Raw genomic sequence first — 22,785 nt, forward strand, 5'->3', positions numbered from 1 at the left:
TTGATAAGAGAATCCCTGAGATTTATGACCACATGGCTGCCCATCTAGACACTGCATTTTCCAGTCTCCCTTGCACCAGCTGACCATGCACATGTTATTAAACTCTGACCAATGAGATTTGAGTAGAAATGACATATGCAGGTGGAATATTTTCTTCCACTTACTCTCTTCTTCTTACTGGCTGAAAGGACAGTTTTATACTGGAACTGGAGCAACCATTTGGACCATGAGATGTAAATCCCAGGTTGAGGATGGAAGAGCATCCTGCCTGGCTCCCCAAGCTCCATGGAGCTACTATATCCGCCCTGGGCTCCTTATACGAGACGGGAACCAAGTTCTCTCTGGATAAAGGCACTGTTGTATTGGCTCTTGCTCTAGTTAGTGAACCTGCATCCTAATCAACATATACTGAATGCCTGACAAGACAATATACTCTATTTACATAAGGACGATTAACAGCTGTGTCCCCGGCACCTACTTCTGTGCCTGGCACATAATAGAGTCTCTACAAATATTTTAATGAATACACAAAATCTCAGTGTGAAATAGTACACAGTACAAAAGAAGCCCTCTCATCTGACATGATCAGGGTGGACTATCTTATTTCAACTTAAAACAAAAAATACATTTACTTGCCATCTATCGAAGTGTGACCAGGCTCTTTTCTTTGAGAATAGAGCCAATGATTGGCTCCATTTTCTTTCTTCCAAAAACCTCACCAACTATATATCACCTACACTTTGCAATTTGCTCACTTAAGATGGAACAAAAAATGGCATGCTTAAAGCCATCTGAGTACAAAATTCATCCAGATTTTTATGATTTCTCTCAATCTATAATAACCTCCTTGCTCATACCTAATTCAACAAGTTTTGAAAGTGACTCACCTTAGTCAAGTTTTCTAAGGATTCAACTTTGTTTTTAAAGAAACAGTGCTTGTTTTTTTTCTTTTTAATTTTTATTTATTGATTTGGAGGGGGTAGAGAAACATCATTTTGTTGTTCCACTTATTTATGTATTCCTTTGTTGATTCTTGTATGTGCCCCAACCACGAATCAAACTCACAATCTTGGCTAATGGACCTGATGCTTTAACCAACTGAGCTACCTGGCCAGGGCTCAAATAAACAGTCCTTGTTTTCCCATTTGGTTCATCAGTTTATATAATATTTAATTAACTTACAAATTGCAATAATACATACAACCAGCATAAATACATTTGGTGTCAAGCACAACCAACTCTTGGAAAACCATGATTTAACTGGGAGAGTAGAACTGCCCAGCATTATAGAACCTCAACTCACTGTCTAGGTTAGAATCATGGCTTCTCCACTTACTAGTTGTGTGACCTGGGAAGACAAACTACTTATCTTTTGTGCCCTCTTTTCCTCATTTGCGAAAGAGGAGTCACCTGTTGTGATGATTAAAGGAGAAAATATACTGCTCACAAAAATTAGGGGATATTTTATCACTTCATATTCATTTTTTAAATATCCCCTAATTTTTGTGAGCAGTATACTTGTGAAACTTGAGAACAATGTGTGGCATGTGCTAAGTGATCAATAAACCTACTTAATGTCAGTGTTGTGGCTGCTGGCCGCAGTTGTCCTACAGGCCTCAGGGCCTGCATCCAGCCTCTGCTATATTTCGTGGAGGAAGTGGAGCGCATTGGTTGGTTAAGATGTACCTTGTATAGTATTATAATCCCATTTCCCATATGAGAAAACGGAGGTCTGGAGAGAACCACTGACTCCAAAGCCAAGAAGTCATTTTTTTAGAACTGGAAAGAGCCTTACTGATCATGAGGTTTGGATCCAGAAAGAAAAGGGGGAGATTCATCATCGATTTTCCTTTTCCTTTTTGCCTGTTGAGTCCAAAAATCCCAGCAAGGAGCAAATAACCTCAGTGCTGAGACTGCAGAGCCCTTGTCCAGCCTGCTCAGCAGCCCAAGTGCTCACTATGTTGTATTTCGTGTCTACACAGCGCTGAAGCACTGGGAAGAGGCTCGATCCCAGAAACACAAGTGTGTATATTGGGGAGGTACCGCTGAGGCCAGCAGGGCGGGGTTACATGATCATGCAGAAGCCAGACGTGGTGGATCTCTTCTGTGGGTTCCTGCTGGGGGTTCCCCTGGGCTGTTTGAATGACCTGCAGGAGGCAGGGCAGAACTTGCCAGTGGGAGTGGCTGTGGAAAGAGCAGAAGCAGCCTGCTCTGGCTCTAGCTTCTGTCGCCCTCTCTGGCTCTTACCTGGGCCGGCGGGCTGCAGAGCAATGGGGAATAGACTTAAGCTGCATATCCCCCCATTCAAGGGGGCTTTCCCTTTCTCTGAGGTCTACAGTCAGTCCGTGCAGGAGGCAGGGGACATGCCAGGCCTCCTGAGCTGGATGAAGGTTGTTCAGATTGCTAAACGGCAAAGAAAAAGACTCAGAACACTATTTTCCCAAACACAGGCCACATCTTGTCCCAGTTTTAACAGTGATCACAGTCCCATTAAAACCATCCAAAGTTACATCCTTTCCTACTCCCTTTATCCATTCTCTAGGCCTCCTTCCCTCCTCCAGCAACCCACTTATTGGCTTGGGGGCCACTGGGTACCAGAAAGCCAGGTACTCCATTCTGGCCTCCAAATGGAAGATGGGACCCGTGTCCTGGATGGAGAAGGACAGACATTTATTGCAGGCCTCTCTGAACCAAGAACCCTCATGCTGGAAAAGAGAATGCTTTGAGAGAACAAAGAGGGTAGATGTCAGGGAATGTGTTGGTCACTGTATATAGAGGCTGTACCAGAGACTGTGTTATTGACAAGCCTGGGCTAGATGTGGGAACAACTTGCAAGTGCCTGGAAGGAAACATACTGAAAAGAAGGTATCAGTGAATTTAAGTCAACAAGTAGCAAGAAACTCTGCTGCCAGAATTGGAAGCCTTTGAGGGAAGAGACTAGTGAACAGCAAGCTAGGGTAGGAAACGCACCAGGTACGTGGCCCCTAGTAGGCTTCCAACAAACACTGGTGCTCTGAGATGCAGTTCTAGAAGTTAGGAAAGCTGTGGAAGCAAGGAGGAAGAGGTGATTCCAGAAAGGGTTCAGGGAAAATGGGCCAGAATCTTGAGAGAGGAGCAGAAATGGGGGGAGGCTGACCTGGGGTATCAGACCTGAGGTGGGAAAGGCAGATAGGAAGAGAAATGAGGGGACAGGGGAGAGTGCTCCCCTCTGCCAGCAAAGCTTACATGTACCACACTCGAGTTCCTGCACAAGCAAACCCAGTCAGGGAACTTTCACAAAGCCCTCTTCCTCTTTCTCCTTATAACCCTTCTCTAATTGTCTCCCCACCCACCCAAAGAGCTATAGGGGCATTGAACAAGGAGCAAAGTGTCACCCAGCTAGGTCCCCTCTCCCTTGGGGCACCTATGAAGTACCATCCACCACGGCACTACTGCAACACCTCCCAAACCCCCTCCCCAGGACACATCCATCCCAGAACTCTGCTCCAACCCAATCACCTGTGCTGTGCTTCTGCCGGGCCCCTTCCCGCTCTGGCTGGAGTCCCCATTGGGCAGGCCCCACCTGTAGCCTGAGGCCTCTCTGGAGCTGAGGTCTGGGAATGAGGGGGAGTACATACAATCAACTAGAGAAAAATGGCTGTGGATGTGCGCATGAGTGTATGTTCCTTCCAGACACATGGCCCAGAGTCAGAGAAGCGCCAGAGTAAGCCAGGCTGTGCCTGTGTCTGAGAATAAAATTTCAGGGTGAGGCCCTTTGTTCTATTAAGGCCCCCACTACTAACTATCATGTTAATACTATGGTTCATGGACTAGCAGATGTGACCAGAGCCAGACCACCATCCCATCCTGCTCAGGGCCTCCAGCAGCAAAGTCATAGAAAGTTGGTGGCCAACTTTAGATGGAACTCAGGTCATCTGACTCCCAATACTGTCCTCTTTCTGTACCGGGCTAATTTAATTTTTCTTGCAAATTATAAATAGGATGTCCTAATCCTTAAAATAAGAGAAGACATAAAACTGATTAAATAAATACCAACATAATAAATACTGAAGTATGATTTCAATTACTTGAATGGAATGTTTCCTGAAGGTATCTCAGAGGGGTGGGAGGAGACAGCTGGAAAGACATCAACCTGTTGAGAGAAACTAGGAGGTAGAGAGAGGTTGAGGAGGAGCCAGAGAAGGAGAAGCACGGTAGAGACCAAGAAAAATGCCACCCAAGAATCAGAGATGAGACAGAAGGATTTACTTGGAGCACTGTCCCCATCACGTGGCCCTTTTGGGAACTGCAGCCAAGGACTTAAAACTAGACGCTTCTCAAGCCTCCTCCTCGGTGTGGCTTAATTGCACTCCTTGGCCTTCAGCCATGGAGCTAGTTACCACTCAGCCAAAACCCTGGCATACTCCTAGTGTTGGACACGTGCCATGATCCCCTTCTCACCTCCCACCCCCAGGTGGCCTGGGGAAAGTGATACATGTACCATATGCTGGCCCGGGGGCAAATGAACACAGAAAAGCAGTCAGCTCTGCTTACCTCTACCCTCCCCCTTCTTCAGGTAACCTCTCTCCACCCCCAGATCCTTGTCTCAGTATCATCTCACCAGGGTGTGAGTCAGGTCCAGCCCACCCCGGGCCACATGGGTCCTCATGGCATCCGCCAACTTGGCCACCAGACGCTCTCGCACAGAATCAGGCTCTTTCTGGGGAGAGGGAGGATAATGGATTAATGGGGAAACTCTGGGCTTTGTGGTTCTCTGGGAAAGAAAGAAATAGGAAAGGGAAGAAGGAAGGGGGCTTTGTCTTCCCTCCTTTTTGCCCCATCCCTGAATGCCTTTGCCAGGGTCCTACCCAGAACTGTGGACAGAGACGAACTCTTCCTCAGAATAGTGTCCCAGGACCTAGCACACAATGTGCACAGGGCATGTTTAATGAGTGAACCACTGAGGCAGAGAAGACAAGATGTGAAGGCAGGAATGTTAGAGAAGGATTCCTGGAGGGTCAGATTCTAGAGTGAAGGATCTCACCTGACAACGGGCCAGCGCCTCCTTATAGTACTTCAAGGCCTGATCGTGCTGCCCCAGCCTGGCTGCAGCAGCCCCCAGACCTTCGCAGGCCTGCCACTGCCCCTTCATGTCTCCTGGGAAGAGAGCCTGAGAGGTCCTTTTATGGCTCCTACCCCACGAACCCTCTCCTCCAGAGGTACTTCCCACTCCCAAGTCCCCTACTGCTTCCTACCAGCCCCAAGGACTCTCAGCCTCTGATCCACCACCCCAAGCCACCTGCTAACCCCCTCACCCTCACCAGTGTCCTGGGCAGCCTGCAGAGCATGTAGGTAGTTGTCTCTGGCGGCCTTGTGGTCCCCCAGCTGGCTCAGTGCGAATGCCAGGCTGCCAAAGCTCCGGCCCTGCTCCCACCGCTGCCCCACAGAGCCTGATGACAAAGGCCACCCAATTCTAAGAGGGGACCTTGGCTGCTGGGCATCAGTACCCTACCCCCCAACAACCAAGGGAAAGTTTACATTGCTCAGCCACAGCACAACTTCAGATGTACACAGAGACCCAAACTTCCAATACCTATACCCAGCCTCTCCGCAGTTCTGATGCCTCCCTCTGGCTATTCTGAGCCAAGCAACAACCCTGTGAGGTAGGCAAGGCAGATATTAATAGCTCTTCTTTCTGCCCATTGCTGCATTCCCAGCTCTAGGCCTCAGCCTTTGGGTCCACAACACTTTGCCCTGTCTGGCTATCCCACCTTCTGCATCCCCAGCCCTCATCCCCCTAGTTCTAGGCTTCCCAGACCCATAACTAGTCCTAATGGTTAGTCCACTTTTCAGCCTTCTGGGCCCCTGCTGGAACCCCCTCTTAGTCCTTTAATCTTAATACCATTCCCCAGGCCCTGGTACTCACCATGCAGGTCAGCAGCCTTCTGGTGAAACACCCGGGCTTCCTGATAGTTGCCAAGGGCATTGTGGGCCATCCCAAGGTTTCTCAGCACTGTGGCCTCCTCTCCTGGCCCCTGGCACAAGGGCAGGGCCTGCTGGAAGGCCTCTGTTGCTATCGGGAACAGCTGGAGCTGGGAGTAACCCAGGCCTAGGTCATTAAAGAGTTGCCCTAGAAGGCAAAGCCAAGGTCAGATGCAACTGAGGCTATACTGTTATAGCCTTTGTTCCACTCTTGCAACCCCTTCCCCACCCTCAGAAATGCCTCTGCTTCCACTTCACCTCTCAGAGGATCACCAGGTCTGAGCCTCCCCAGATCCCACACCTCTCTGACCAAAGGCCTTACCCAGCAGTCCCCGCTCAGTACTCATTTCAGCAAGCCTCCGGCTCTCCTCCAGCACCTGCACCACTTCACCCAGGCCATACTGCCCACTCTTCAGCATACACCCTGCCGCAGCCCCCAAAGCCAGGGCTGCAGCCCGGGGCTGCTTTGTTTGGGCATATGCCCAGCCTGCTTCCTGCAGGCAGTGGGCTGCTAGCTCCGGCTGTCCCAGAGCCTGGTAGCAGGCTCCCATTTTTGCCAGGGCTTGCCCGTGGTTACCTAGGGGCTGGTAGTGGCCCAGGGCCCTGTGGTACCAGGCCAAAGCTTGAGGCAGGTTACCCAGGGCTTGGTAGGCCAAAGCCACATTGAAACACTGGTCACCATGACACCGGCCCTGTGACTCCTCTTTAGGTTGGGCTCTTAGGAGCAGCTCAAGGCCTCTGGCTGGGTCCCCAGTCTCCACGTAGGCAGCCCCCAGGTTGAAGGCACAGGCCTGGAGAATAGGGCTGTCCCTTTTTTGTGGGGCCTTGAAGGCCAGGAAGAAGGCCCTCTGGAAGCTGGCCAAGGCCTCATCGTTCTGGCCGGCCAACAGGGCTCCGTGGCCAGCCCTGGTGAGGGCTTGAATGCTGGCCTCTTGCTGTTGTCGCTTTCTTTTCTTCTTTTTCTTCTCAGAACTTGAAGGCTCAGGCTCTTGTGGGGTAGCCTCAGGGCTGGGGGAAGACATAGTACTGAAAATGGAAAGCACAGGTTTATATGTTACCCTTCGTTTTCTCCAAAGCAGGATTCCTCTAGGGCAGCAATTTTCAACCTTTTTCATCTCATGGCACACATAAGCTAATTCTAAAATTCTGTGGCATTCTAAAAAATATATATTTTGCTGATCTGACAAAGAATAATAGGTATAATTTTCATTCCTTCACACTGGACGGCCACTGTTGTATTGGCTGTTGTCATTTTTTTTATTTGACAATCTAAGGGATAAGAGGTCAATACCCCTGACTAAATAGTCAGGTGTTGCATGTTTTAAAAAATGTTGCACCTGACCTGTGGTGGTATAGTGGGTAAAGTGTCGACTTTGAACACTGAAGTCACAGTTCGAAACCCTGGGCTTGCCTGGTCAAGGTACATATGGGAGTTGATGCTTCCTGCTGCTCCCCCTTCTCTCTCTCCCCTCTCCCTAAAATGAATAAATAAAGTCTTTAAAAAAAATCTTGGCCCTGGCCGGTTGGCTCAGTGGTAGAGCGTCAGCCTGGCGTGCAGAAGTCTTGGGTTCGATTCCCGGCCAGGGCACACAGAAGAAGCGTCCATTTGCTTCTCCACCCCTCCCCCTCTCCTTCCTCTCTGTCTCTCTCTTCCCCTCCGGCAGCCGAGGCTCCATTGGAGCAGAGATGGCCTGGGCGCTGGGGATGGCTCCTTGGCCTCTGCCCCAGGCGCTAGAGTGGCTCTGATCGCAACAGAAAGACACCCCGGATGGGCAGAGCATCGCCCCCTGGTGGGCGTGCCGGGTGGATCCCGGTCGGGCACATGCGGGAGTCTGTCTGACTGTCTCTCCCTGTTTCCAGCTTCAGAAAAATAAAAAAAAATAAAATAAAATAAAAAAATAAAAAATCTTGCGGCACACCGGTTGAAAATTGCTACTCTAGGGGAACTGAGCTCTACTCCTGCCCTGGTGTGAGCCTCAGAGTTTCAAGAATTTCGCTCTGCCACCTCACTGCTTCAACTCTCCCATTGGGCATCATCTCAACTCACTCTAATGTCCTGAATAATTCTTAGTCCTCCTTCAAGACTCAGTTCAAGTAATAGCTTCCTTCAGAAAGTGCCCTCCCCTCAGCCAGCTGAGCCCTCTGCACTCCCATAGCACCTTATGCCTTTTATGGCATTTATCCCACTGGGTTAGAGTTGTTAACTTTCTTATCTCCCCTATTGGATTTGGAGCAACTTAAAGAGCTTGGCACATAGTAGATTCTCAATAAATATTTATCAAATGAGATAAAAAGGTTATGGAGATGGATGGTCTGATGGTTGCAACAACAATATGAGTACACTTAATATAACTTAAAATGGTTTAAAACTATAAATTTCATGTTATATATATTTTACTACAATAAACATGTTTATTGAATGAATAAATGAGGGGATGAATGAACTGAGCGTATACAGGGCTCACCTCCACGGTCTCTTTCACCCTGTGCCTCTACATATACCCTATCCACTGTGTTCCTGCTGTCTAATCTCCAGACATGGGTCAAGTCACTCAAATATTCAGTGAGCTCCTGCTATGTACTAGGAACCATAAAAGGCACTGGGGTCATAAAACTGAAGAGGCTATTGAAATGGCAAGGAGCCAACTTCCAGGAGTAAGGATTCTATTTCCCCCAGACCCCCACTCCCTATCTCAAGGGGAACGAACTTCTTTCTCCCCTATCTCCTTAGCTTTCTCTCTGCTGCCTACTTCGGGTCCCCGAACATCCTGCTCTGGTCTCTAGGGTGCTCTTAAATCCAATCACATTTCTCTCATCAGCAAATGTTTCCCCTTAGTATCTCTCCCCTAGAAAGGAAGAGCTGTTTTATGAACTCTCCTCTCAGGAGAGAGGAAATGGAGTGGAAAAGACCCAGGAACTGAGCTCTCAGCCCCTCCCCCCTTTCCCTACCACACCCTCCTCCTGGTTTTAGGAGAAATAGCAGAGGTGATAAAAACATTCTATTTTTGAAGAAATTTCTCCTGCTCCTAAGAACAACGAGGAATCGTACCTCTTCAAGGCCCTCATTCCTGGAGCATTCCTGGCCACCCTCACCAGGTTTTGGGGTCCCAGCCTAGGACGCCTTACCTCCTTTGATCTTCTCGGCAGCTGGCTTTCTGGAATGGTCCCTCTGGCTTGGGTTACCTACCCTAGCTCCTTGCTCAGAGCCCACCGCTGTTACCAGACAACCAGGTACCGCCCTCCACTCCTAGGGAATTCTTTGATTGACAGCTCAGGTGCCCTATCTTAGTGCTGAACACTGTTGACGCTTGGGCACAGACACCTGAATTCCATTGCCCTTCTTGTTCCACTCCTCTCCACACCTGCAGACACACCTCTCAAGTCCCTCACTCGAAACAATAAATCAAAGCATCATGGTCTTGTTGCTAGTTACAACTTCAAAGATCATCTATCTATACCATACCTTCATTTCACAGAGGAAGGGGCCAGGCTCAGAAAACAGATGTGACTTGCCTGAGGTCACAGAGCAGTCATGCAGCTGGGATTAGACCCCTGGTTTTCTGACTCTGGGCTAATTAGCCTAGGGTCAGTTCCAGTAACTATAATTGCAAACTTTAATAAGGCTTGAGCTGTCCCGAAAGTGAACCCTTTTACTCCCTCTCTCTCTCTCTCTCTCTGCACTGTATTGCTGTGTGATAGTTTCACAGTTGGGAATAGGGTAAAAGGTTGATGGTCAGGAAAGGCCTAGAGATCAGAAGAGCCTTCTTGCCTCCAGACTTCTTTTTCCCGGCTCCACTGATCTGCAACCTCCAAGTTCTGCTTAATGAGAGGACAGCAGGCCCCAGAACAATGAGCCTCTACTGCCCTAATTCACCCAGGGTGCCTGCATCAGAAAGCGAATGTCCTCATTTTCCTGAGGAAAGGCCTTTTTAAGTAGAGAGCCCTTTGCCAGAAACAAATTCTAAAGAAATAGATGGGCTCACCTGCATTTGCCTGGCAGCCTTGCTGAGTGCTTGCTGTGCCATGTGGAGTCAGGTTCTCCCAGATGCCTGTGACACCTGCCCCAGGCCTGGGCCTTCCAGAGGAGCTAAGCAGCTGGGCCAGCAGCAAATATGCAGCTCAGTCTGTTGGTGACTCCGCAGTCTTCCCTTAAGGGGAGATGATTTGGGGAGGTGACAGGGACTGAAACTGTTCTTACCAAGGTTCCAAAAACCTCTGAATGATCTAGTGATTATTTTCTTGAATCTTTTGTTTGATTGATTTCCTGCTGTAACTGACATATCCTTGCAACTCTCTCCTTACTTGGCTTCCATGTCCCATTGTATCCTGATTCTCTTTCTCTTGCTCTGCCAACTCCTTCTCTATCTCCTTTTCTGGGCCCTCGGTTTGTATCTTAAATCCTAGTGTTCCCCAACACTCTGTCCTTTGCTCTTTTCTTTCTTCCTCATTTTTTGTGAGCGCGAGAGAGATAGGAAGGAAGAGAGATGAGAAGCATCAACTCGCAGTTGCAGCACTTTAGTTGTTCATCGAATGCTTCTCATAGGTGCCTTCACTGTGGGGCTCCAGCTGAGCCAGCGACCCTTTGCTCAAGCCAGCAACCTTTGGGTTCAAGCCAACAACCATGGCCTCATGTCTGTGATCCCACCCTCAAGCTGGTGAGCCGTGCTCAAGCTGGTGTCCTTGGGGTTTCAGATCTGGGTCCTCGGCATCCCAGGTTGATACTCTATCCACTGCACCACCACCAGTCAGGCCCTTTGCCTTTTCTTGCTTTATACACCCTTCCATGAACATTTCATTCACTCCTCTGATTTTTAACACCATTGACAAGTCATTAATTTCTAAATGTACACCTCTAGACTTAGCTTGTCCAGTCAAAATTCCTAGTTTCTCAAATCTACCCATTCTGTGTTCCTGGTCTTAGCTAGTAAACCATCAACCCAACCTATAAGCTGGAAACCTGGTAGACATCTGTAAGGCTGGTGGTTGTGGCCATGCAGGTTCACATTGGATTCAGGCAGATGATCAAGGAACTGTGGAGTTGGAGGATGGTGGAGCATTCCATTTATTAGAGTCTCGCAACAGCAGACAAGCAGGCAGGCAAAAAAAATGACCCCTCCCAATGGTGGCAGGCAATCCACAATCTACAATCTGCCACCCTGAGGGCAAGCACCTGCAGCCTTACACAGACATGAGGTGCTGCCTCGTGCTTATGCACCAATCAGGCAAAGTGCAAGTGAGCAAGCGTAACACACCTGTTTGCCCAATGACATCCATGACTCCCCCCTCTCCTCCTCTCAGTCCTATCAATTCTACTTCTGATAACTCTGTACAGTATACCCTCTCCTCTGAAGTCTCATGGCCATAGCCTTGGAAGTGGTATAATTTATAGTGATTAAAAACTCAAACTTGGAGTTGGGCTAAGTTTGAATCTTGGCTCTACCAGTTTTTAGCTGTGTGAAATTTCTAAGCCTCAGTTTCCCCAGGTATACTATGAAGAGTAGCCCCACCGGGCAGTGGCTCAGTGGATACAGCATTGACCTGGGACACTGAGGACCCAGGTTCAAAGCCCCAAGGTCACCGGCTTCAGTGCAGGTTCATAGCTTGAGAGCAGGGTTGCTGGCTTTAGCGTGGGATCATAGACATGAGTATCTGGTTTGAGCCCAACGGTTGCTGGCTTGAAGCCCAGGGTCACTGGCTTGTCTGGAGCCTTCCTCCTTCCCCCCATCAGGGCACATATGGAAGGGCAACCAATGAACAAATAAAGTGCTGCAACAACAAGTTGATGCTTCTGATCTCTCTCCCTTCCTGTCTCTCTCTCTCTCACGTGTGCGCTCTCTCGCTAAAAAGAAAAGTAAAATAAAAAAATATGCTGGGATGATTAAATGAGGTTGTCCTTATAAGATGATGCTAAATATAGTACCAGCATTTAATAAGCACTCAACGCATATGTGGTCCATAACTCCAGCATTTGAGACTGCATCTCTATGCAGTTCCTGTTTCAAGCAAACCCCTATTCCACTAGGATGTGAGTCAGTTTGATTTGCCTCTTCCATTCTCCCAGGGTTGAGTCCAAGTTAGGGGAGATGTGGGATGCTAAGGCTTAAAAGAGGAGGGCACCTATTTACTCTCCACTGACATCTTCTTTCTTCTCATCCACCTGGCTCTTTCAGGCTCAGAAACCCTTATCCCAACCAGAAGAGTCATATAGGTACTTCCTTTCTGGGTGGGTTGGGCAATTTCTACACAACAGTCTAAAGGCATAGTTGACTGGCTCATTATGCAACTGTTCTTTCTCAGGGTCCTGTGTTCCTCCAGTCCTTCTCAAGAAGCAGGGAATATGATCTCTATCATCAGCAGCCACCAACATCAAGATTCCCCCTATCCCCCCTGGTGGTAGTGGAGGGTGGCAAGGGAGAATCCCTTCTGGTCTCAGGGAACACCCACTCTCCTCAAACCCCACATCTCTCAAATAATTTTGTCTTGACCCTGAATCTCCTCTGTTTCTCTGAAGGTTTAGATATTTTCTGTTTTCTACTCTTTCACATTTCTCCCCTGAGTCTATGAGCCTAGGCTGCATAGTTGCTTGAATGGGGCATGAGGAGAAGGGCAAAAGGAGAAACATTAGATGGGGAAAGACTATAAGGTAATGTACCAAAAAATATTTTTTTTCAGTATAGTTGTAGTTATATTTTTATTAGTTCAGACTCTTATCATCTCTCACCTGTGCTATTACAATAAACTCCCAATTGATCTCTGTCCTTAGCCTTGACTCTCTCCCTTTCAAGCCTCTGCTGCAAAAGGAATCTCTACAAAAATATATATCTGGCTCTGACCTATGTCTAAAGTGTTCTTTGGCACATGAATGCTCCCCAGACTGTGGTGCCCAAGGCCCTGCAGGATCTGGCCCTGTGCCTCTCCTGGCTACTTTCTGCCTCTTCCTGGTTAAGTTTTGTTCTATAAAACTGAACAGACTTTACTTTCCTGAACTCACCTCCCTGCTTTTGCACATGCTGTTTCCACTGACTGAAATTCTTCTTTCTTTCAATCTGTTGAGTTCTTGTTAATTTTTTTTTCTTTCTTTCTTTCTTCCTTCCTTTCTTTCTTTCTTTCTTTCTTTCTTTCTTTCTTTCTTTCTTTCTTTCTTTCTTTTTTTACAGATAGAGAGTCAGAGAGAGGGATAGATAGGGACAGACAGACAGGAATGGAGAGAGATGAGAAGCATCAATCATCAGTTTTTTGTTGCAACACCTTAGTTGTTCATTGATTGCTTTCTCATATGTGCCTTGACCGTGGGGCTATAGCAGACTGAGTAACCCCTTGCTTGAGCCAGTGACCTTGGGTCCAAACTGGTGAGCTTTACTCAAACCAGATGAGCCCACGCTCAAGCTGGAGACCTCAGGGTCTCGAACCTGGGTCCTAAGCATCCCAGTCCGACGCTCTATCTACTGCGCCACCGCCTGGTCTGGCTCTTCCTTCCTTCCTTCCTTTCCTCCCTCCTTCCTTCCTTCCTTCCTTCCCTCCCTCCCTGCTTCCTTCCTTCCTTCCTTCCTTCCTTCCTTCCTTCCTTCCTTCCTCCCTCCCTCCCTCCCTTCCTTCCTCCCTTCCTTCTGTCCTTTCTTCTTTTTTCTTTCTTTCTTTCTTTCTTTCTTTCTTTCTTTCTTTCTTTCTTTCTTTCTTTCTTTCTTTCTTTCTTTCTTTCTTTCTCTCTTTATTAAGTCAGAGGAGAGGAGACAGAGAGACAGATTCCTGCATGCACTGGGATGGGGATCCACCTGGCAAGCCCACAGAGGATGATACTCTGCTCATCTGGGGCCAAGGTTGCAACCCAGCTCTTTTTTAGCATCTGAGGTGGAGGCAATGGAGCCATCTTCAGTGCCTGGGGCCAACCTGCTCTAATCTAGCCATGGCTTCAGGAGAGGAAGAGAGAGAGCGTGAAGCGAGAGGGGGAGGGGTGGAGAAGCAGATGGGCCCTTCTCCTGTGTGCCCTGACTGGAATCCAACTGGACATCACATGCCAGGCTGAGGCTGTACCACTGAGCCAACCAGCTCTGGGCCCTTGTTAATTTTTCAACCCAGATCAGCTGTCACCTCCACAAAGGAAATCTTCCTGTTCTTCACTGCAATTAGCTTTTTCTTTCTTCAAAGCAATTAGCTTTTTCTTTCTTTGAGAGAGAGAGAGAGAGAGAGAGAGAGAGACGTTGATCTGTTCCTATATGTGCCCTGACCAAGGATCCAACTGGCAAGCTCTGAGCTTCTACTTCCTGACAATGTTCCAACCAACCGAGTCATTTGGCCAGGGCAACAGCAATTAACTTTTATCCTCTGTGTATCACTGATCTCTAACTTATTTGACTATATGTTTATCACTCATTCCAGAACAGCAAGCTTCTTTAGAGTATTAACTGTGCTTATTTATCTGCACGTCCGCACCAACCAAGCCAACCGTCATGTTAGTAGGACCGAAGTATTCTATTGGAAGTTGGACGTGGTTAATGGGAATACTGGGGGCAATGATAAAGGCATGGGCAAGGGCAGGGGCTAGTTGAAATAAGACGGTTTAGCAACTAAGGAGCCCTGGAGGAACAGCAAACCAGAGTACCGCTGGAAGAGGAGCGCTCCTCCCCTGCTGGGGCAGTATTCTTGTCCTCCTTATCTGGCGGCGTGTTTCCACAGCCTGAAACTACAAATCCCAGTGTTCCCTGCGCGTATAAGGAAGTGTCCTATTCTACTGTGGAAACGGTAAGGGGCGGTGGCCGGCGGCGGGAGATTCAAACCTGGAAAAGGAGAAACATGGAGGAGAGAGGAGCGGTGCCCGGCCTGGCGGTCTGTGAGTGTCATTAGGAGCCGAGGAGGGCCCAGCGGTGGTGCCCCTGCCGGGGGTTGGTGGTCCTCGGAGCGGGCTGGCGGGACTATGTTCAGCGGGAAGGGAGCATTGAGTCTGTCCTCCTGTATGCAGGAGTAAAGCTGTGAGCAGCAAAACTGCCCCGACTTCTGTGCTTACAAAGAGTTTTCTCCCTATTCCCAAATTTTGGGGCACCTACATCTGGTCTGGATGGCCCCTTAAAATCCAGCATTTAATGCCCTGGCCAGATGGCTCGGTTGGTTGGAGCCTCATCCTTAAGCTCAGAGGTTGCTGGTTGGATCCCTGGGGAGGGCACATGCGGGAACAGATTGATGTTCCTGTCTCTGTCTGTCTCTCCCTCTCTCCCTTCCTCTCTCGCTAAAAATCAATCAAATTTTTTTTGTTTGTATGTTTTTTTCCGAAGCTGGAAACGGGGAGGCAGTCAGACACACTCCCGCATGCGCCCGACCGGGATCCACCCCGGCATGCCCACCAGGGGGCGATGCTCTGCCGCAATCAGAGCCATTCTAGCGCCTGAGGCAGAGGCCACAGAGCCATCCTCAGCGCCGGGGCAAACCTTGCTCCAGTGGAGCCTTGGCTGCGGGAGGGGAAGAGAGAGACAGAGAGGAAGGAGAGAGGGAGGGGTGTAGAAGCAGATGGGCGCCTCTCCTGTGTGCCCTGGTCGGGAATCGAACCCAGGACTCCTGCACGCCAGGCCGACGCTCCACCACTGAGCCAACCGGCCAGGGCCAATAAATAAATTTTTAAAAAATTCAGCACTTAATGATGGCTGCTGTGCTTGCTTGCTAAGTGCTACTAGGGGACTGGACGCCTAAAGAGACCTGGGGGCGGGTGAGGGACCAAAGTTTTGCCACCCCCAAATATACATTTTAGGATATTGACTTTAAGCTAGTTATTAAGAAATACAAGACTCAGAAAGAACCTTTGACACTCTCTCCTTACCTGCCTAAAGGAGTTCAGAAAATTTTGCTTAATATATAAATTAAATGTGGTAGGCAGGGAGATACTAGCAAAGCCTATTTTTTTTAAAAAAAATTTTATTATTTAAAAAACTATTTATTGATTTTAGAGAGAGAGGAAGGGGTGGGGGGAGCAAGAGAGAGAGACAGAAACATCAATCTGATCCTGTATGTGCCCTGACCTGGGATCGAACCAGCAACTTCTGCATATTGGAATGATATGCCAAGCTATCAGGCCAAAACTCATGAACCACACTTTCAAAAACACTGCTTTAGAAAGAGAGACTGCCTGACCTGTGGTGGCCCAGTTGATAGAGCATCGACCTGGAGTGCTGAGGTCACCAGTTCAAAGCCCTGGGCTTGCCTGGTCAAGGCACATGTGGGAATTAATGCTTCTTGCTTTTCCCCATTTCTCTCTCTCTCTCCCCTCTCTAAAACTGAATAAATAAAATATTTATTATTATTATTATTATTATTATTATTATTATTATTGAGAGGCAGAGAAACAGATTCGTGCAGACACCTTGACCAGGATCCACCCAGCAAACCCCCCCCATGGGGCAATGTTCTGCCCATCCCTAGATTCCATTGTTCCATTGCTTGGCAACCAAGCTATTTTAGCACCTGAGACAAGGCCATGGTGCCATCCTCAGTGCCTGAGGCCAACTTGCTCTAATAAGCCATGGCTGTAGGAGGTGGGGAGAGAGGGGATGGTTGCTTTTCCTGAGTTCCCTGACTGGGAATTGAACCAGGACTTCCACATGCCAGACCGATGCTCTACCGCTGAGCCAACCTACCAGGGCCAAAATCTTTAAAAAAAGAAAGATGAGTCAGAAGAATGGGCAACAGAAAGGTTTCCATTTGAACGTCTGAATAAAAGGCAAAATTTCCTTCTTCTTCTCCATTGGGATTCAAAAAACAAAGCCCACGTCCATCATGAAGGAAAGCTAGTTCCAGACCTGACAAGGGCAGGAAGACTGATTTTTTTAAGACTGTGTGTGTGCGCACATGTGCGTGCATACGTGCACATAAAGCCCTGCCCATTATAATTTTCAATTCATAACCCTGAGGTGATATTATTCACTTACTGGTTTATTTTCCATGCTTAGCAACCAACACTTGTTCCTTATATAACCCATCAGAAGAACTGATGGATTTCCTGTGATTGGCCAGTGCTTTCAAATCTGAACATGTGTGTGTGTTTTAACTTGATTAACTGCCAAATCAAATCAGCCCTGTCCCTCCCTCAAATTATTTCAGGATATGCAATATAAAGAAATAAGATAGCCTGACCTCTGGTGGCTCAGTGGATAAAACATTGACCTGGAATGCTGCGGTTGCTGGTTCAAATCCCTGGGCTTGCCTGGTCAAGGCACATACAGGAAGCAACTACTACAAGTTGATGCTTCCTGTCTTCTCTCTCTCTCTCTCTCTCTCTCTCTCTCTCTCTCCTCCCCCCTTTAAAAAATTAATAAAATAAAAAAAAAGGTGTATTACTTAAAAAAAAAAAAAAAGGCCCTGGCCAGTTGGCTCAGTGGTAGAGCGTCGGCCTGGCGTGCAGAAGTCCCAGGTTCGATTCCCGGCCAGGGCACACAGGAGAAGCGCCTATCTGCTTCTCCACCCCTCCCCCTCTCCTTCCTCTCTGCTCTCTCTTCCCCTCCCGCATCGAGGCTCCATTGGAGCAAAGATGGCCCGGGTGCTGGGGATGGCTCCTTGGCCTCTGCCCCAGGCGCTGGAGTGGCTCTGGTCGCAACAGAGCGACGCCCCGGAGGGGCAGAGCGTCGCCCCCTGGTGGGCGTGCCGGGTGGATCCCGGTGGGACGCACGCGGGAGTCTGTCTGTCTCTCCCCGTTTCCAGCTTCAGAAAAATACAAAAAAAAAAAAAAAAAAAAGAAATAAGATAAAGAGTGGGAATGGCATTAGGTGCTAAGTCAAAGACAGATTGACTAAGCTGTCTCTTCAAGACCTCTGAGTTTATTTATTTTTTTTGATATGTGTGTATATAGCTTTCTCTCATTCTAATTTTTTATTGTCTTCCCTAAGGAAACCAGAGGATGGGGGAGAGGAGAAAGGAGTGGGATAAAGGGAGGCTGAGGCTAAGGCAGACTGTGAAAGTATTTAAGGAATTTTCTATTTTTTGTTTGTTTTTGTTACAGAAATAAAGAGTTTGGAAAAACAAAATTATAGGTTGAGACTATAACTTTTTAATTTATTTGGGTGACATTGGTTAATAAAATTATATAGGTTTCAGGTGCACAGTTCTATAATATATCATCTGTGTATTGTATTGTGTGTTCACCTCCCCCAGTCTCCTTCCATCACCATTTATCCCCCTTTACCGTCTTCTACTTCCTCTTTCCCTACTGCGATCCCCACACTGTTGTCTGTGTCTATGGGTTTCTTTTTCTTTGCTTAATCCCTTCACCTTTGTCATCCTGCTCCCTCAACCCCCATACACTCTGACAACTGTCAGTCTGTTCTCCGTATCGATGAGTCTGTTCTATTTTGTTAGTTTATTTTGTTAATTAGATTGCATACGTGATATCATATCATACTTCTCTTTCTCTGAATGGCTTATGTTGCTTAGCATAATATTCTCTAGGTCAATCCATGCTATCGCAAAAGTTAAAATTTCCTTTTTTACAGCTGAGTAGTATTCCATTGTGTAAATGTACCACAGCCTTTTTATTCACTTTACTAATGGGCACTTGGGCTGCTTCCAAATCTTAGCTATTGTAAATAATACTGCAGTGAACATAAGGATTCCCTATTCTGGAATTCGGGGGTCAGAGTATTGTCTACATTTTATTTAGCCTGGAGATTATTTTCTTCCTCAGCTGACCTGTACCAAAAAAGGAGAGTAGTGATACTTTTGTGATCTTTTAAAATTCTTTGTCCTTCCACCTAATCCTAAGTGAGTCGCCTTTTTCATGTGGTCTCTATTGAACTGCCTTTCCTCCTTACCACCTATTCATTTTTTAAAGTATTTTTAAATTTATTGATTTTTTTAGAGAGGAAGGGGGGGGTGAGGGATTTGTTGTGCATTTATTGGTTTATTCTTGTATGTGCTCCAACCAAGGATCAAATCTGCAACCTTGGTGTATTGGGACAACACTAACCACCTAAGCCACTCGGCCAGCTGTATATTCTTTAAGATTCTACTCATAGCCCTGGCCAGATAGCTTGGTTGGTTGGAGTGTCTTCCTGGTGCACAGAGGTTGCTGGTTCGATTCCCTGGTCAGGGCACATACAGGAGCAACTTGATGTTCCTGTCTCTCTCCCTGCTTCTCTCAAAAAAAAAAAAAAAAAAAAAAAAAAAAAAAAAAAAAAGATTCTACTCGTAGGTAGAATCCTCTGCTTCTTGTATAGACTATTCATGGGCTATAATCACCCTTATTAACATTAGGTTGGAAGGGTTTTTTTTACTTACATGTTGTTCTGTTCTAATAATTATCTCTGTATTTCTTGAGAGTCGGGGTCCACTAGCGCAGTGACTGACATATAGGAGGTATTGAATAAATGGCTATTGAATGATGAGTCATAGTTGGTTCTGTTAACCTAGTCTCAGGGAGAGTATACTGCTCACAAAAATTAGGGGATATTTCAAAATGAATATGAAGCAATAAAATATCCCCTAATTTTTGTGAGCAGTATATTTGAGAAGGATGACACAAGTCAGTTCTTGGAGAACTCAGAGTCTAATTAGAGATAAAATAAGGAGCTAAATTGCCAGGCTAGGAGGGATCTGGATATTGCTGCTGGGAGGCCCCGAGGGAAGGTCCATGAAGTAGATTTGAGAAGGGGGAAGTCAAGAAGATGGCTGAAGAGGAATGGAAAGGAACACCTCTAATACAGGAGGGATCCTCTTGTTAAAGGGTTCAAAGGTCACCCTTCAACATGGTGCTGACTGGGATAGCTTTACTGAACGGAAGCAGAAGATTGGAGTCAGGGTGTCCTGGGAAGAGGGAAACTGGGAGATGCTTCTGGCCTCTGAGCAGAGTTGCCTAAGAAGACTGTTAAGAACTTCATTTAACAGACTTTCACTGCTATGGGCCTCTATCTAATGTTCCCTTCACTGACCTATTTGTTCCCCTTCACTCCTCAGATGAACGCCTCACAGCTGAGGAAATGGATGAGCAGAGGCGGCAGAACGTTGCCTATCAGTACCTGTGCCGGCTGGAGGAAGCCAAACGGTGAGCAGAGGGACTGCCTCCTTCTGGTCTCCCTTGCCCACCCTGCCCACTCCAGGCACCTGCCCCCAAAGCAGAAGCAAAAGGGCAAGAGTCCATTGTGTGGGAAATAGCATCTTTTTTTTTTTTTAGAGCAGTTCTAGGTTCACAGTACAATTGAGAGGAAGATACAGAGATTTCCCATAGCCCTCCTGCTCCCACACATGCATAGTTTCCCTCATTCAACATGCCCCCACAAGACTGGAACATTTATTACAATTGAACTGACACTGACACATCATTATCACCCACAGTCCACACTTTACACTAGGGCTTATTATTGGTGTTGTATATTCTGTGGGTTTGAACAAATATATAAGGACATGTATCCACCATTATAGTATCACACAGAATCCTTTCACTGCCTTAAAAATCCTTTGTATCTCCCCTTTCTCTGTAACCCCTGGCAACCACTGATCATTTTATCGTCTCAATAGTTTTGCCTTTTTCAGAATGTCATATACTTGTAATCATATCGTTTTATAACCTTTTCAGATTGGCTTCTTTTTTTGTTTGTTTTGGGTTTTTTTTTGTATTTTTCCGAAGTGGGAAGCAGGGGGCGACAGATTCCCTCATGCGTCTAACCGGGATCCACCCGGCATGCCCACGAGGGGGTGATGCTCAGCCCATCTGGGTCATTGCTCTGCTGCAACCGGAGCCTTTCTAGCACCTGAGGCAGAGGCCATGGAGCCATACTCAGCGCTCCGGCCAACATTGCTCCAATGGAGCCTTGGCTGCGGGAGGGGAAGAGAGAGATAGAGAGGAAGGAGGGGGTAAGGGTGGAGAAGCAGATGAGCACTTCTCCTCTGTACCCTGACTAGGAATTGAACCCGGAACTTCCACACGCCGGGCTGACGCTCTACTGCTGAGCCAACCAGCCAGGGCCTCAGATTGGCTTCTTTTATTTAATAATATGCATTTAAAATTCCTCCATGGTCCTGGCCAGTTAGCTCAGTCGGTTCGTCCTGAAACAAGGTTGCAGGTATGATCCCCTGTTAGGATACACATGGAATGCAACCAGCAACCAATAAATGCATGACTGAGTAGAACAACAAATGAATGCTTTCCTTCTTCCTCCCCTTTCTCTCTCTTCCTCTGTAAAAATCAATCAATAAATAAAACCCTGGCCCAGGCTGGATAGCTCGGTTGGTTGGAGCATTGTTCCAAAGTGCTGAGGTTGCCAGTTTGATCCCTGGTCAGAGCACATACAGGAACAGATCTATGTTCCTGTCTCTCTTCCTTCCTCTCTCAATAAAACCAATAAATAGATCTTTAAAAAACAAAACAAGCCTGACCAGACAGTGGTGCAGTGGATAGAGCGTCGGACTGGGATGCCGAAGACCCAGGTTCAAGACCCCAAGGTCGCCAGCTTGAGCGCAGGCTCATCTGGTTTGAGCAAAAGCTCATCAGCTTGGACCCAAGGTCGGTGGCTCGAGCAAGGGGTTACTCGGTCTGCTGAAGGCCCACGGTCAAGGCACATATGAGAAAGCAATCAATGAACAACTGAGGGGTCACAATGCGCAACGAAAAACTAATGATTGATGCTTTTCATCTCTCCGTTCCTGTCTGCCTGTCCCTGTCTATCCCTCTCTCTGACTTTCTCTGTCTCTGTAAAAAAAAAAAAAGATTAAAAAAATGATAAAGGCCCTGGCCGGTTGGCTCAGTGGTAGAGTGTTGGCCTGGTGTGCAGGAGTCCTGGGTTCGATTCCCGGCCAGGGCACACAGGAGAAGCACCCATCTGCTTCTCCACCCCTCCCCCTCTCCTTCCTCTCTGTCTCTCTCTTCCCCTCCCACAGCCAAGGCTCCATTGGAGCAAAGTTGGCCCGGGCACTGAGGATGGCTCCGTGGTCTCTGCCTCAGGCGCTAGAATGGCTCTGGTTGCAACAAAGCAACACCCCAGATGGGCAGAGCATCGCCCCTGGTGGGCATGCCGGGTGGATCCCAGTCGAGCGCATGCAGGAGTCTGTCTAACTGCCTCCCCGTTTCCAACTTCAGGAAAATACAAAAAAAAAAAAAGATAAAAACAAAACAAACAAAAAAAAACCTTGGCCGGATAGGTGGTTGGCTGGAGTGTTTTCCTGGCTTGGAGGTTGCCAGTTCAATTCCCAGTCACAGCACATATAGGAGCAGCTTGATGTTCCTGTTTCTCTCTCCCCGCCTCTTTCTCAAAAACAAAAACAAAAACAAATAAACCTAAGGATTCTTCCATGTCTTTTCATTGCTTGCTAGCTCATTTCTTTTTTTTTTTTTTTTTTTTTTTTTTGTATTTCTCTGAAGCTGGAAACGGGGAGAGACAGTCAGACAGACTCCCGCATGCGCCCAACCGGGATCCACCCGGCACGCCCACCAGGGGCGACGCTCTGCCCACCAGGGGGCGACGCTCTGCCGTGACCAGAGCCACTCTAGCGCCTGGGGCAGAGGCCAAGGAGCCATCCCCAGCGCCCGGGCCATCCTTGCTCCAGTGGAGCCTCGGCTGCGGGAGGGGAAGAGAGAGACAGAGAGGAAGGAGGGGGGGTGTGTGGAGAAGCAAATGGGCGCTTCTCCTATGTGCCCTGGCCGGGAATCGAACCCGGGTCCCCTGCACACCAGTCCGACGCTCTACCGCTGAGCCAACCGGCCAGGGCCTCATTTCTTATTAGCGCTGAATAATATTTCATTGTCTGCGTGTACCAGTTTATTAATTCACTCACCTATTGAAGGACATCTTGGTTGCTTTCAAGCTTTGGCAATTATGATTAAATCTGTTACAAACATCTGTGTGGAGGTTTTTGTGT

The 22,785-nt window shown here is 47.6% G+C and overlaps 2 protein-coding genes across 2 annotated transcripts in view; one reads left to right on the forward strand and one right to left on the reverse strand.

Moving 5' to 3' along the window:
* Positions 1 to 1,794: 1,794 nt before the first annotated feature.
* On the reverse strand, positions 1,795 to 6,983 carry TTC24 (tetratricopeptide repeat domain 24). The gene is made up of 9 exons (XM_066364050.1): positions 6,284 to 6,983; positions 5,906 to 6,109; positions 5,301 to 5,429; positions 5,024 to 5,136; positions 4,601 to 4,699; positions 3,499 to 3,593; positions 3,137 to 3,150; positions 2,570 to 2,648; positions 1,795 to 2,147 (listed from the first exon to the last, which is right to left on the reverse strand). Exons 1-9 carry the CDS (start codon positions 6,981 to 6,983, stop codon positions 2,066 to 2,068), a joined length of 1,515 nt encoding a protein of 504 aa, XP_066220147.1. The 3' UTR covers positions 1,795 to 2,065.
* Positions 6,984 to 14,704: 7,721 nt separating this feature from the next.
* The window catches only part of IQGAP3 (IQ motif containing GTPase activating protein 3), a 54,628-nt gene continuing 46,547 nt past the window's right edge, over positions 14,705 to 22,785 (forward strand). The window contains exons 1-2 of the mRNA XM_066362175.1: positions 14,705 to 14,788; positions 19,888 to 19,975. Of these exons, the coding sequence (XP_066218272.1) occupies positions 14,752 to 14,788; positions 19,888 to 19,975 (125 nt within the window). The 5' untranslated portion in view covers positions 14,705 to 14,751. The remainder of the gene's footprint in view (positions 14,789 to 19,887; positions 19,976 to 22,785) is intronic.

The sequence above is a fragment of the Saccopteryx leptura genome, chromosome 2 (genome assembly GCF_036850995.1).
Source record: "Saccopteryx leptura isolate mSacLep1 chromosome 2, mSacLep1_pri_phased_curated, whole genome shotgun sequence".
Classification (NCBI taxonomy): Eukaryota; Metazoa; Chordata; class Mammalia; order Chiroptera; family Emballonuridae; genus Saccopteryx; species Saccopteryx leptura.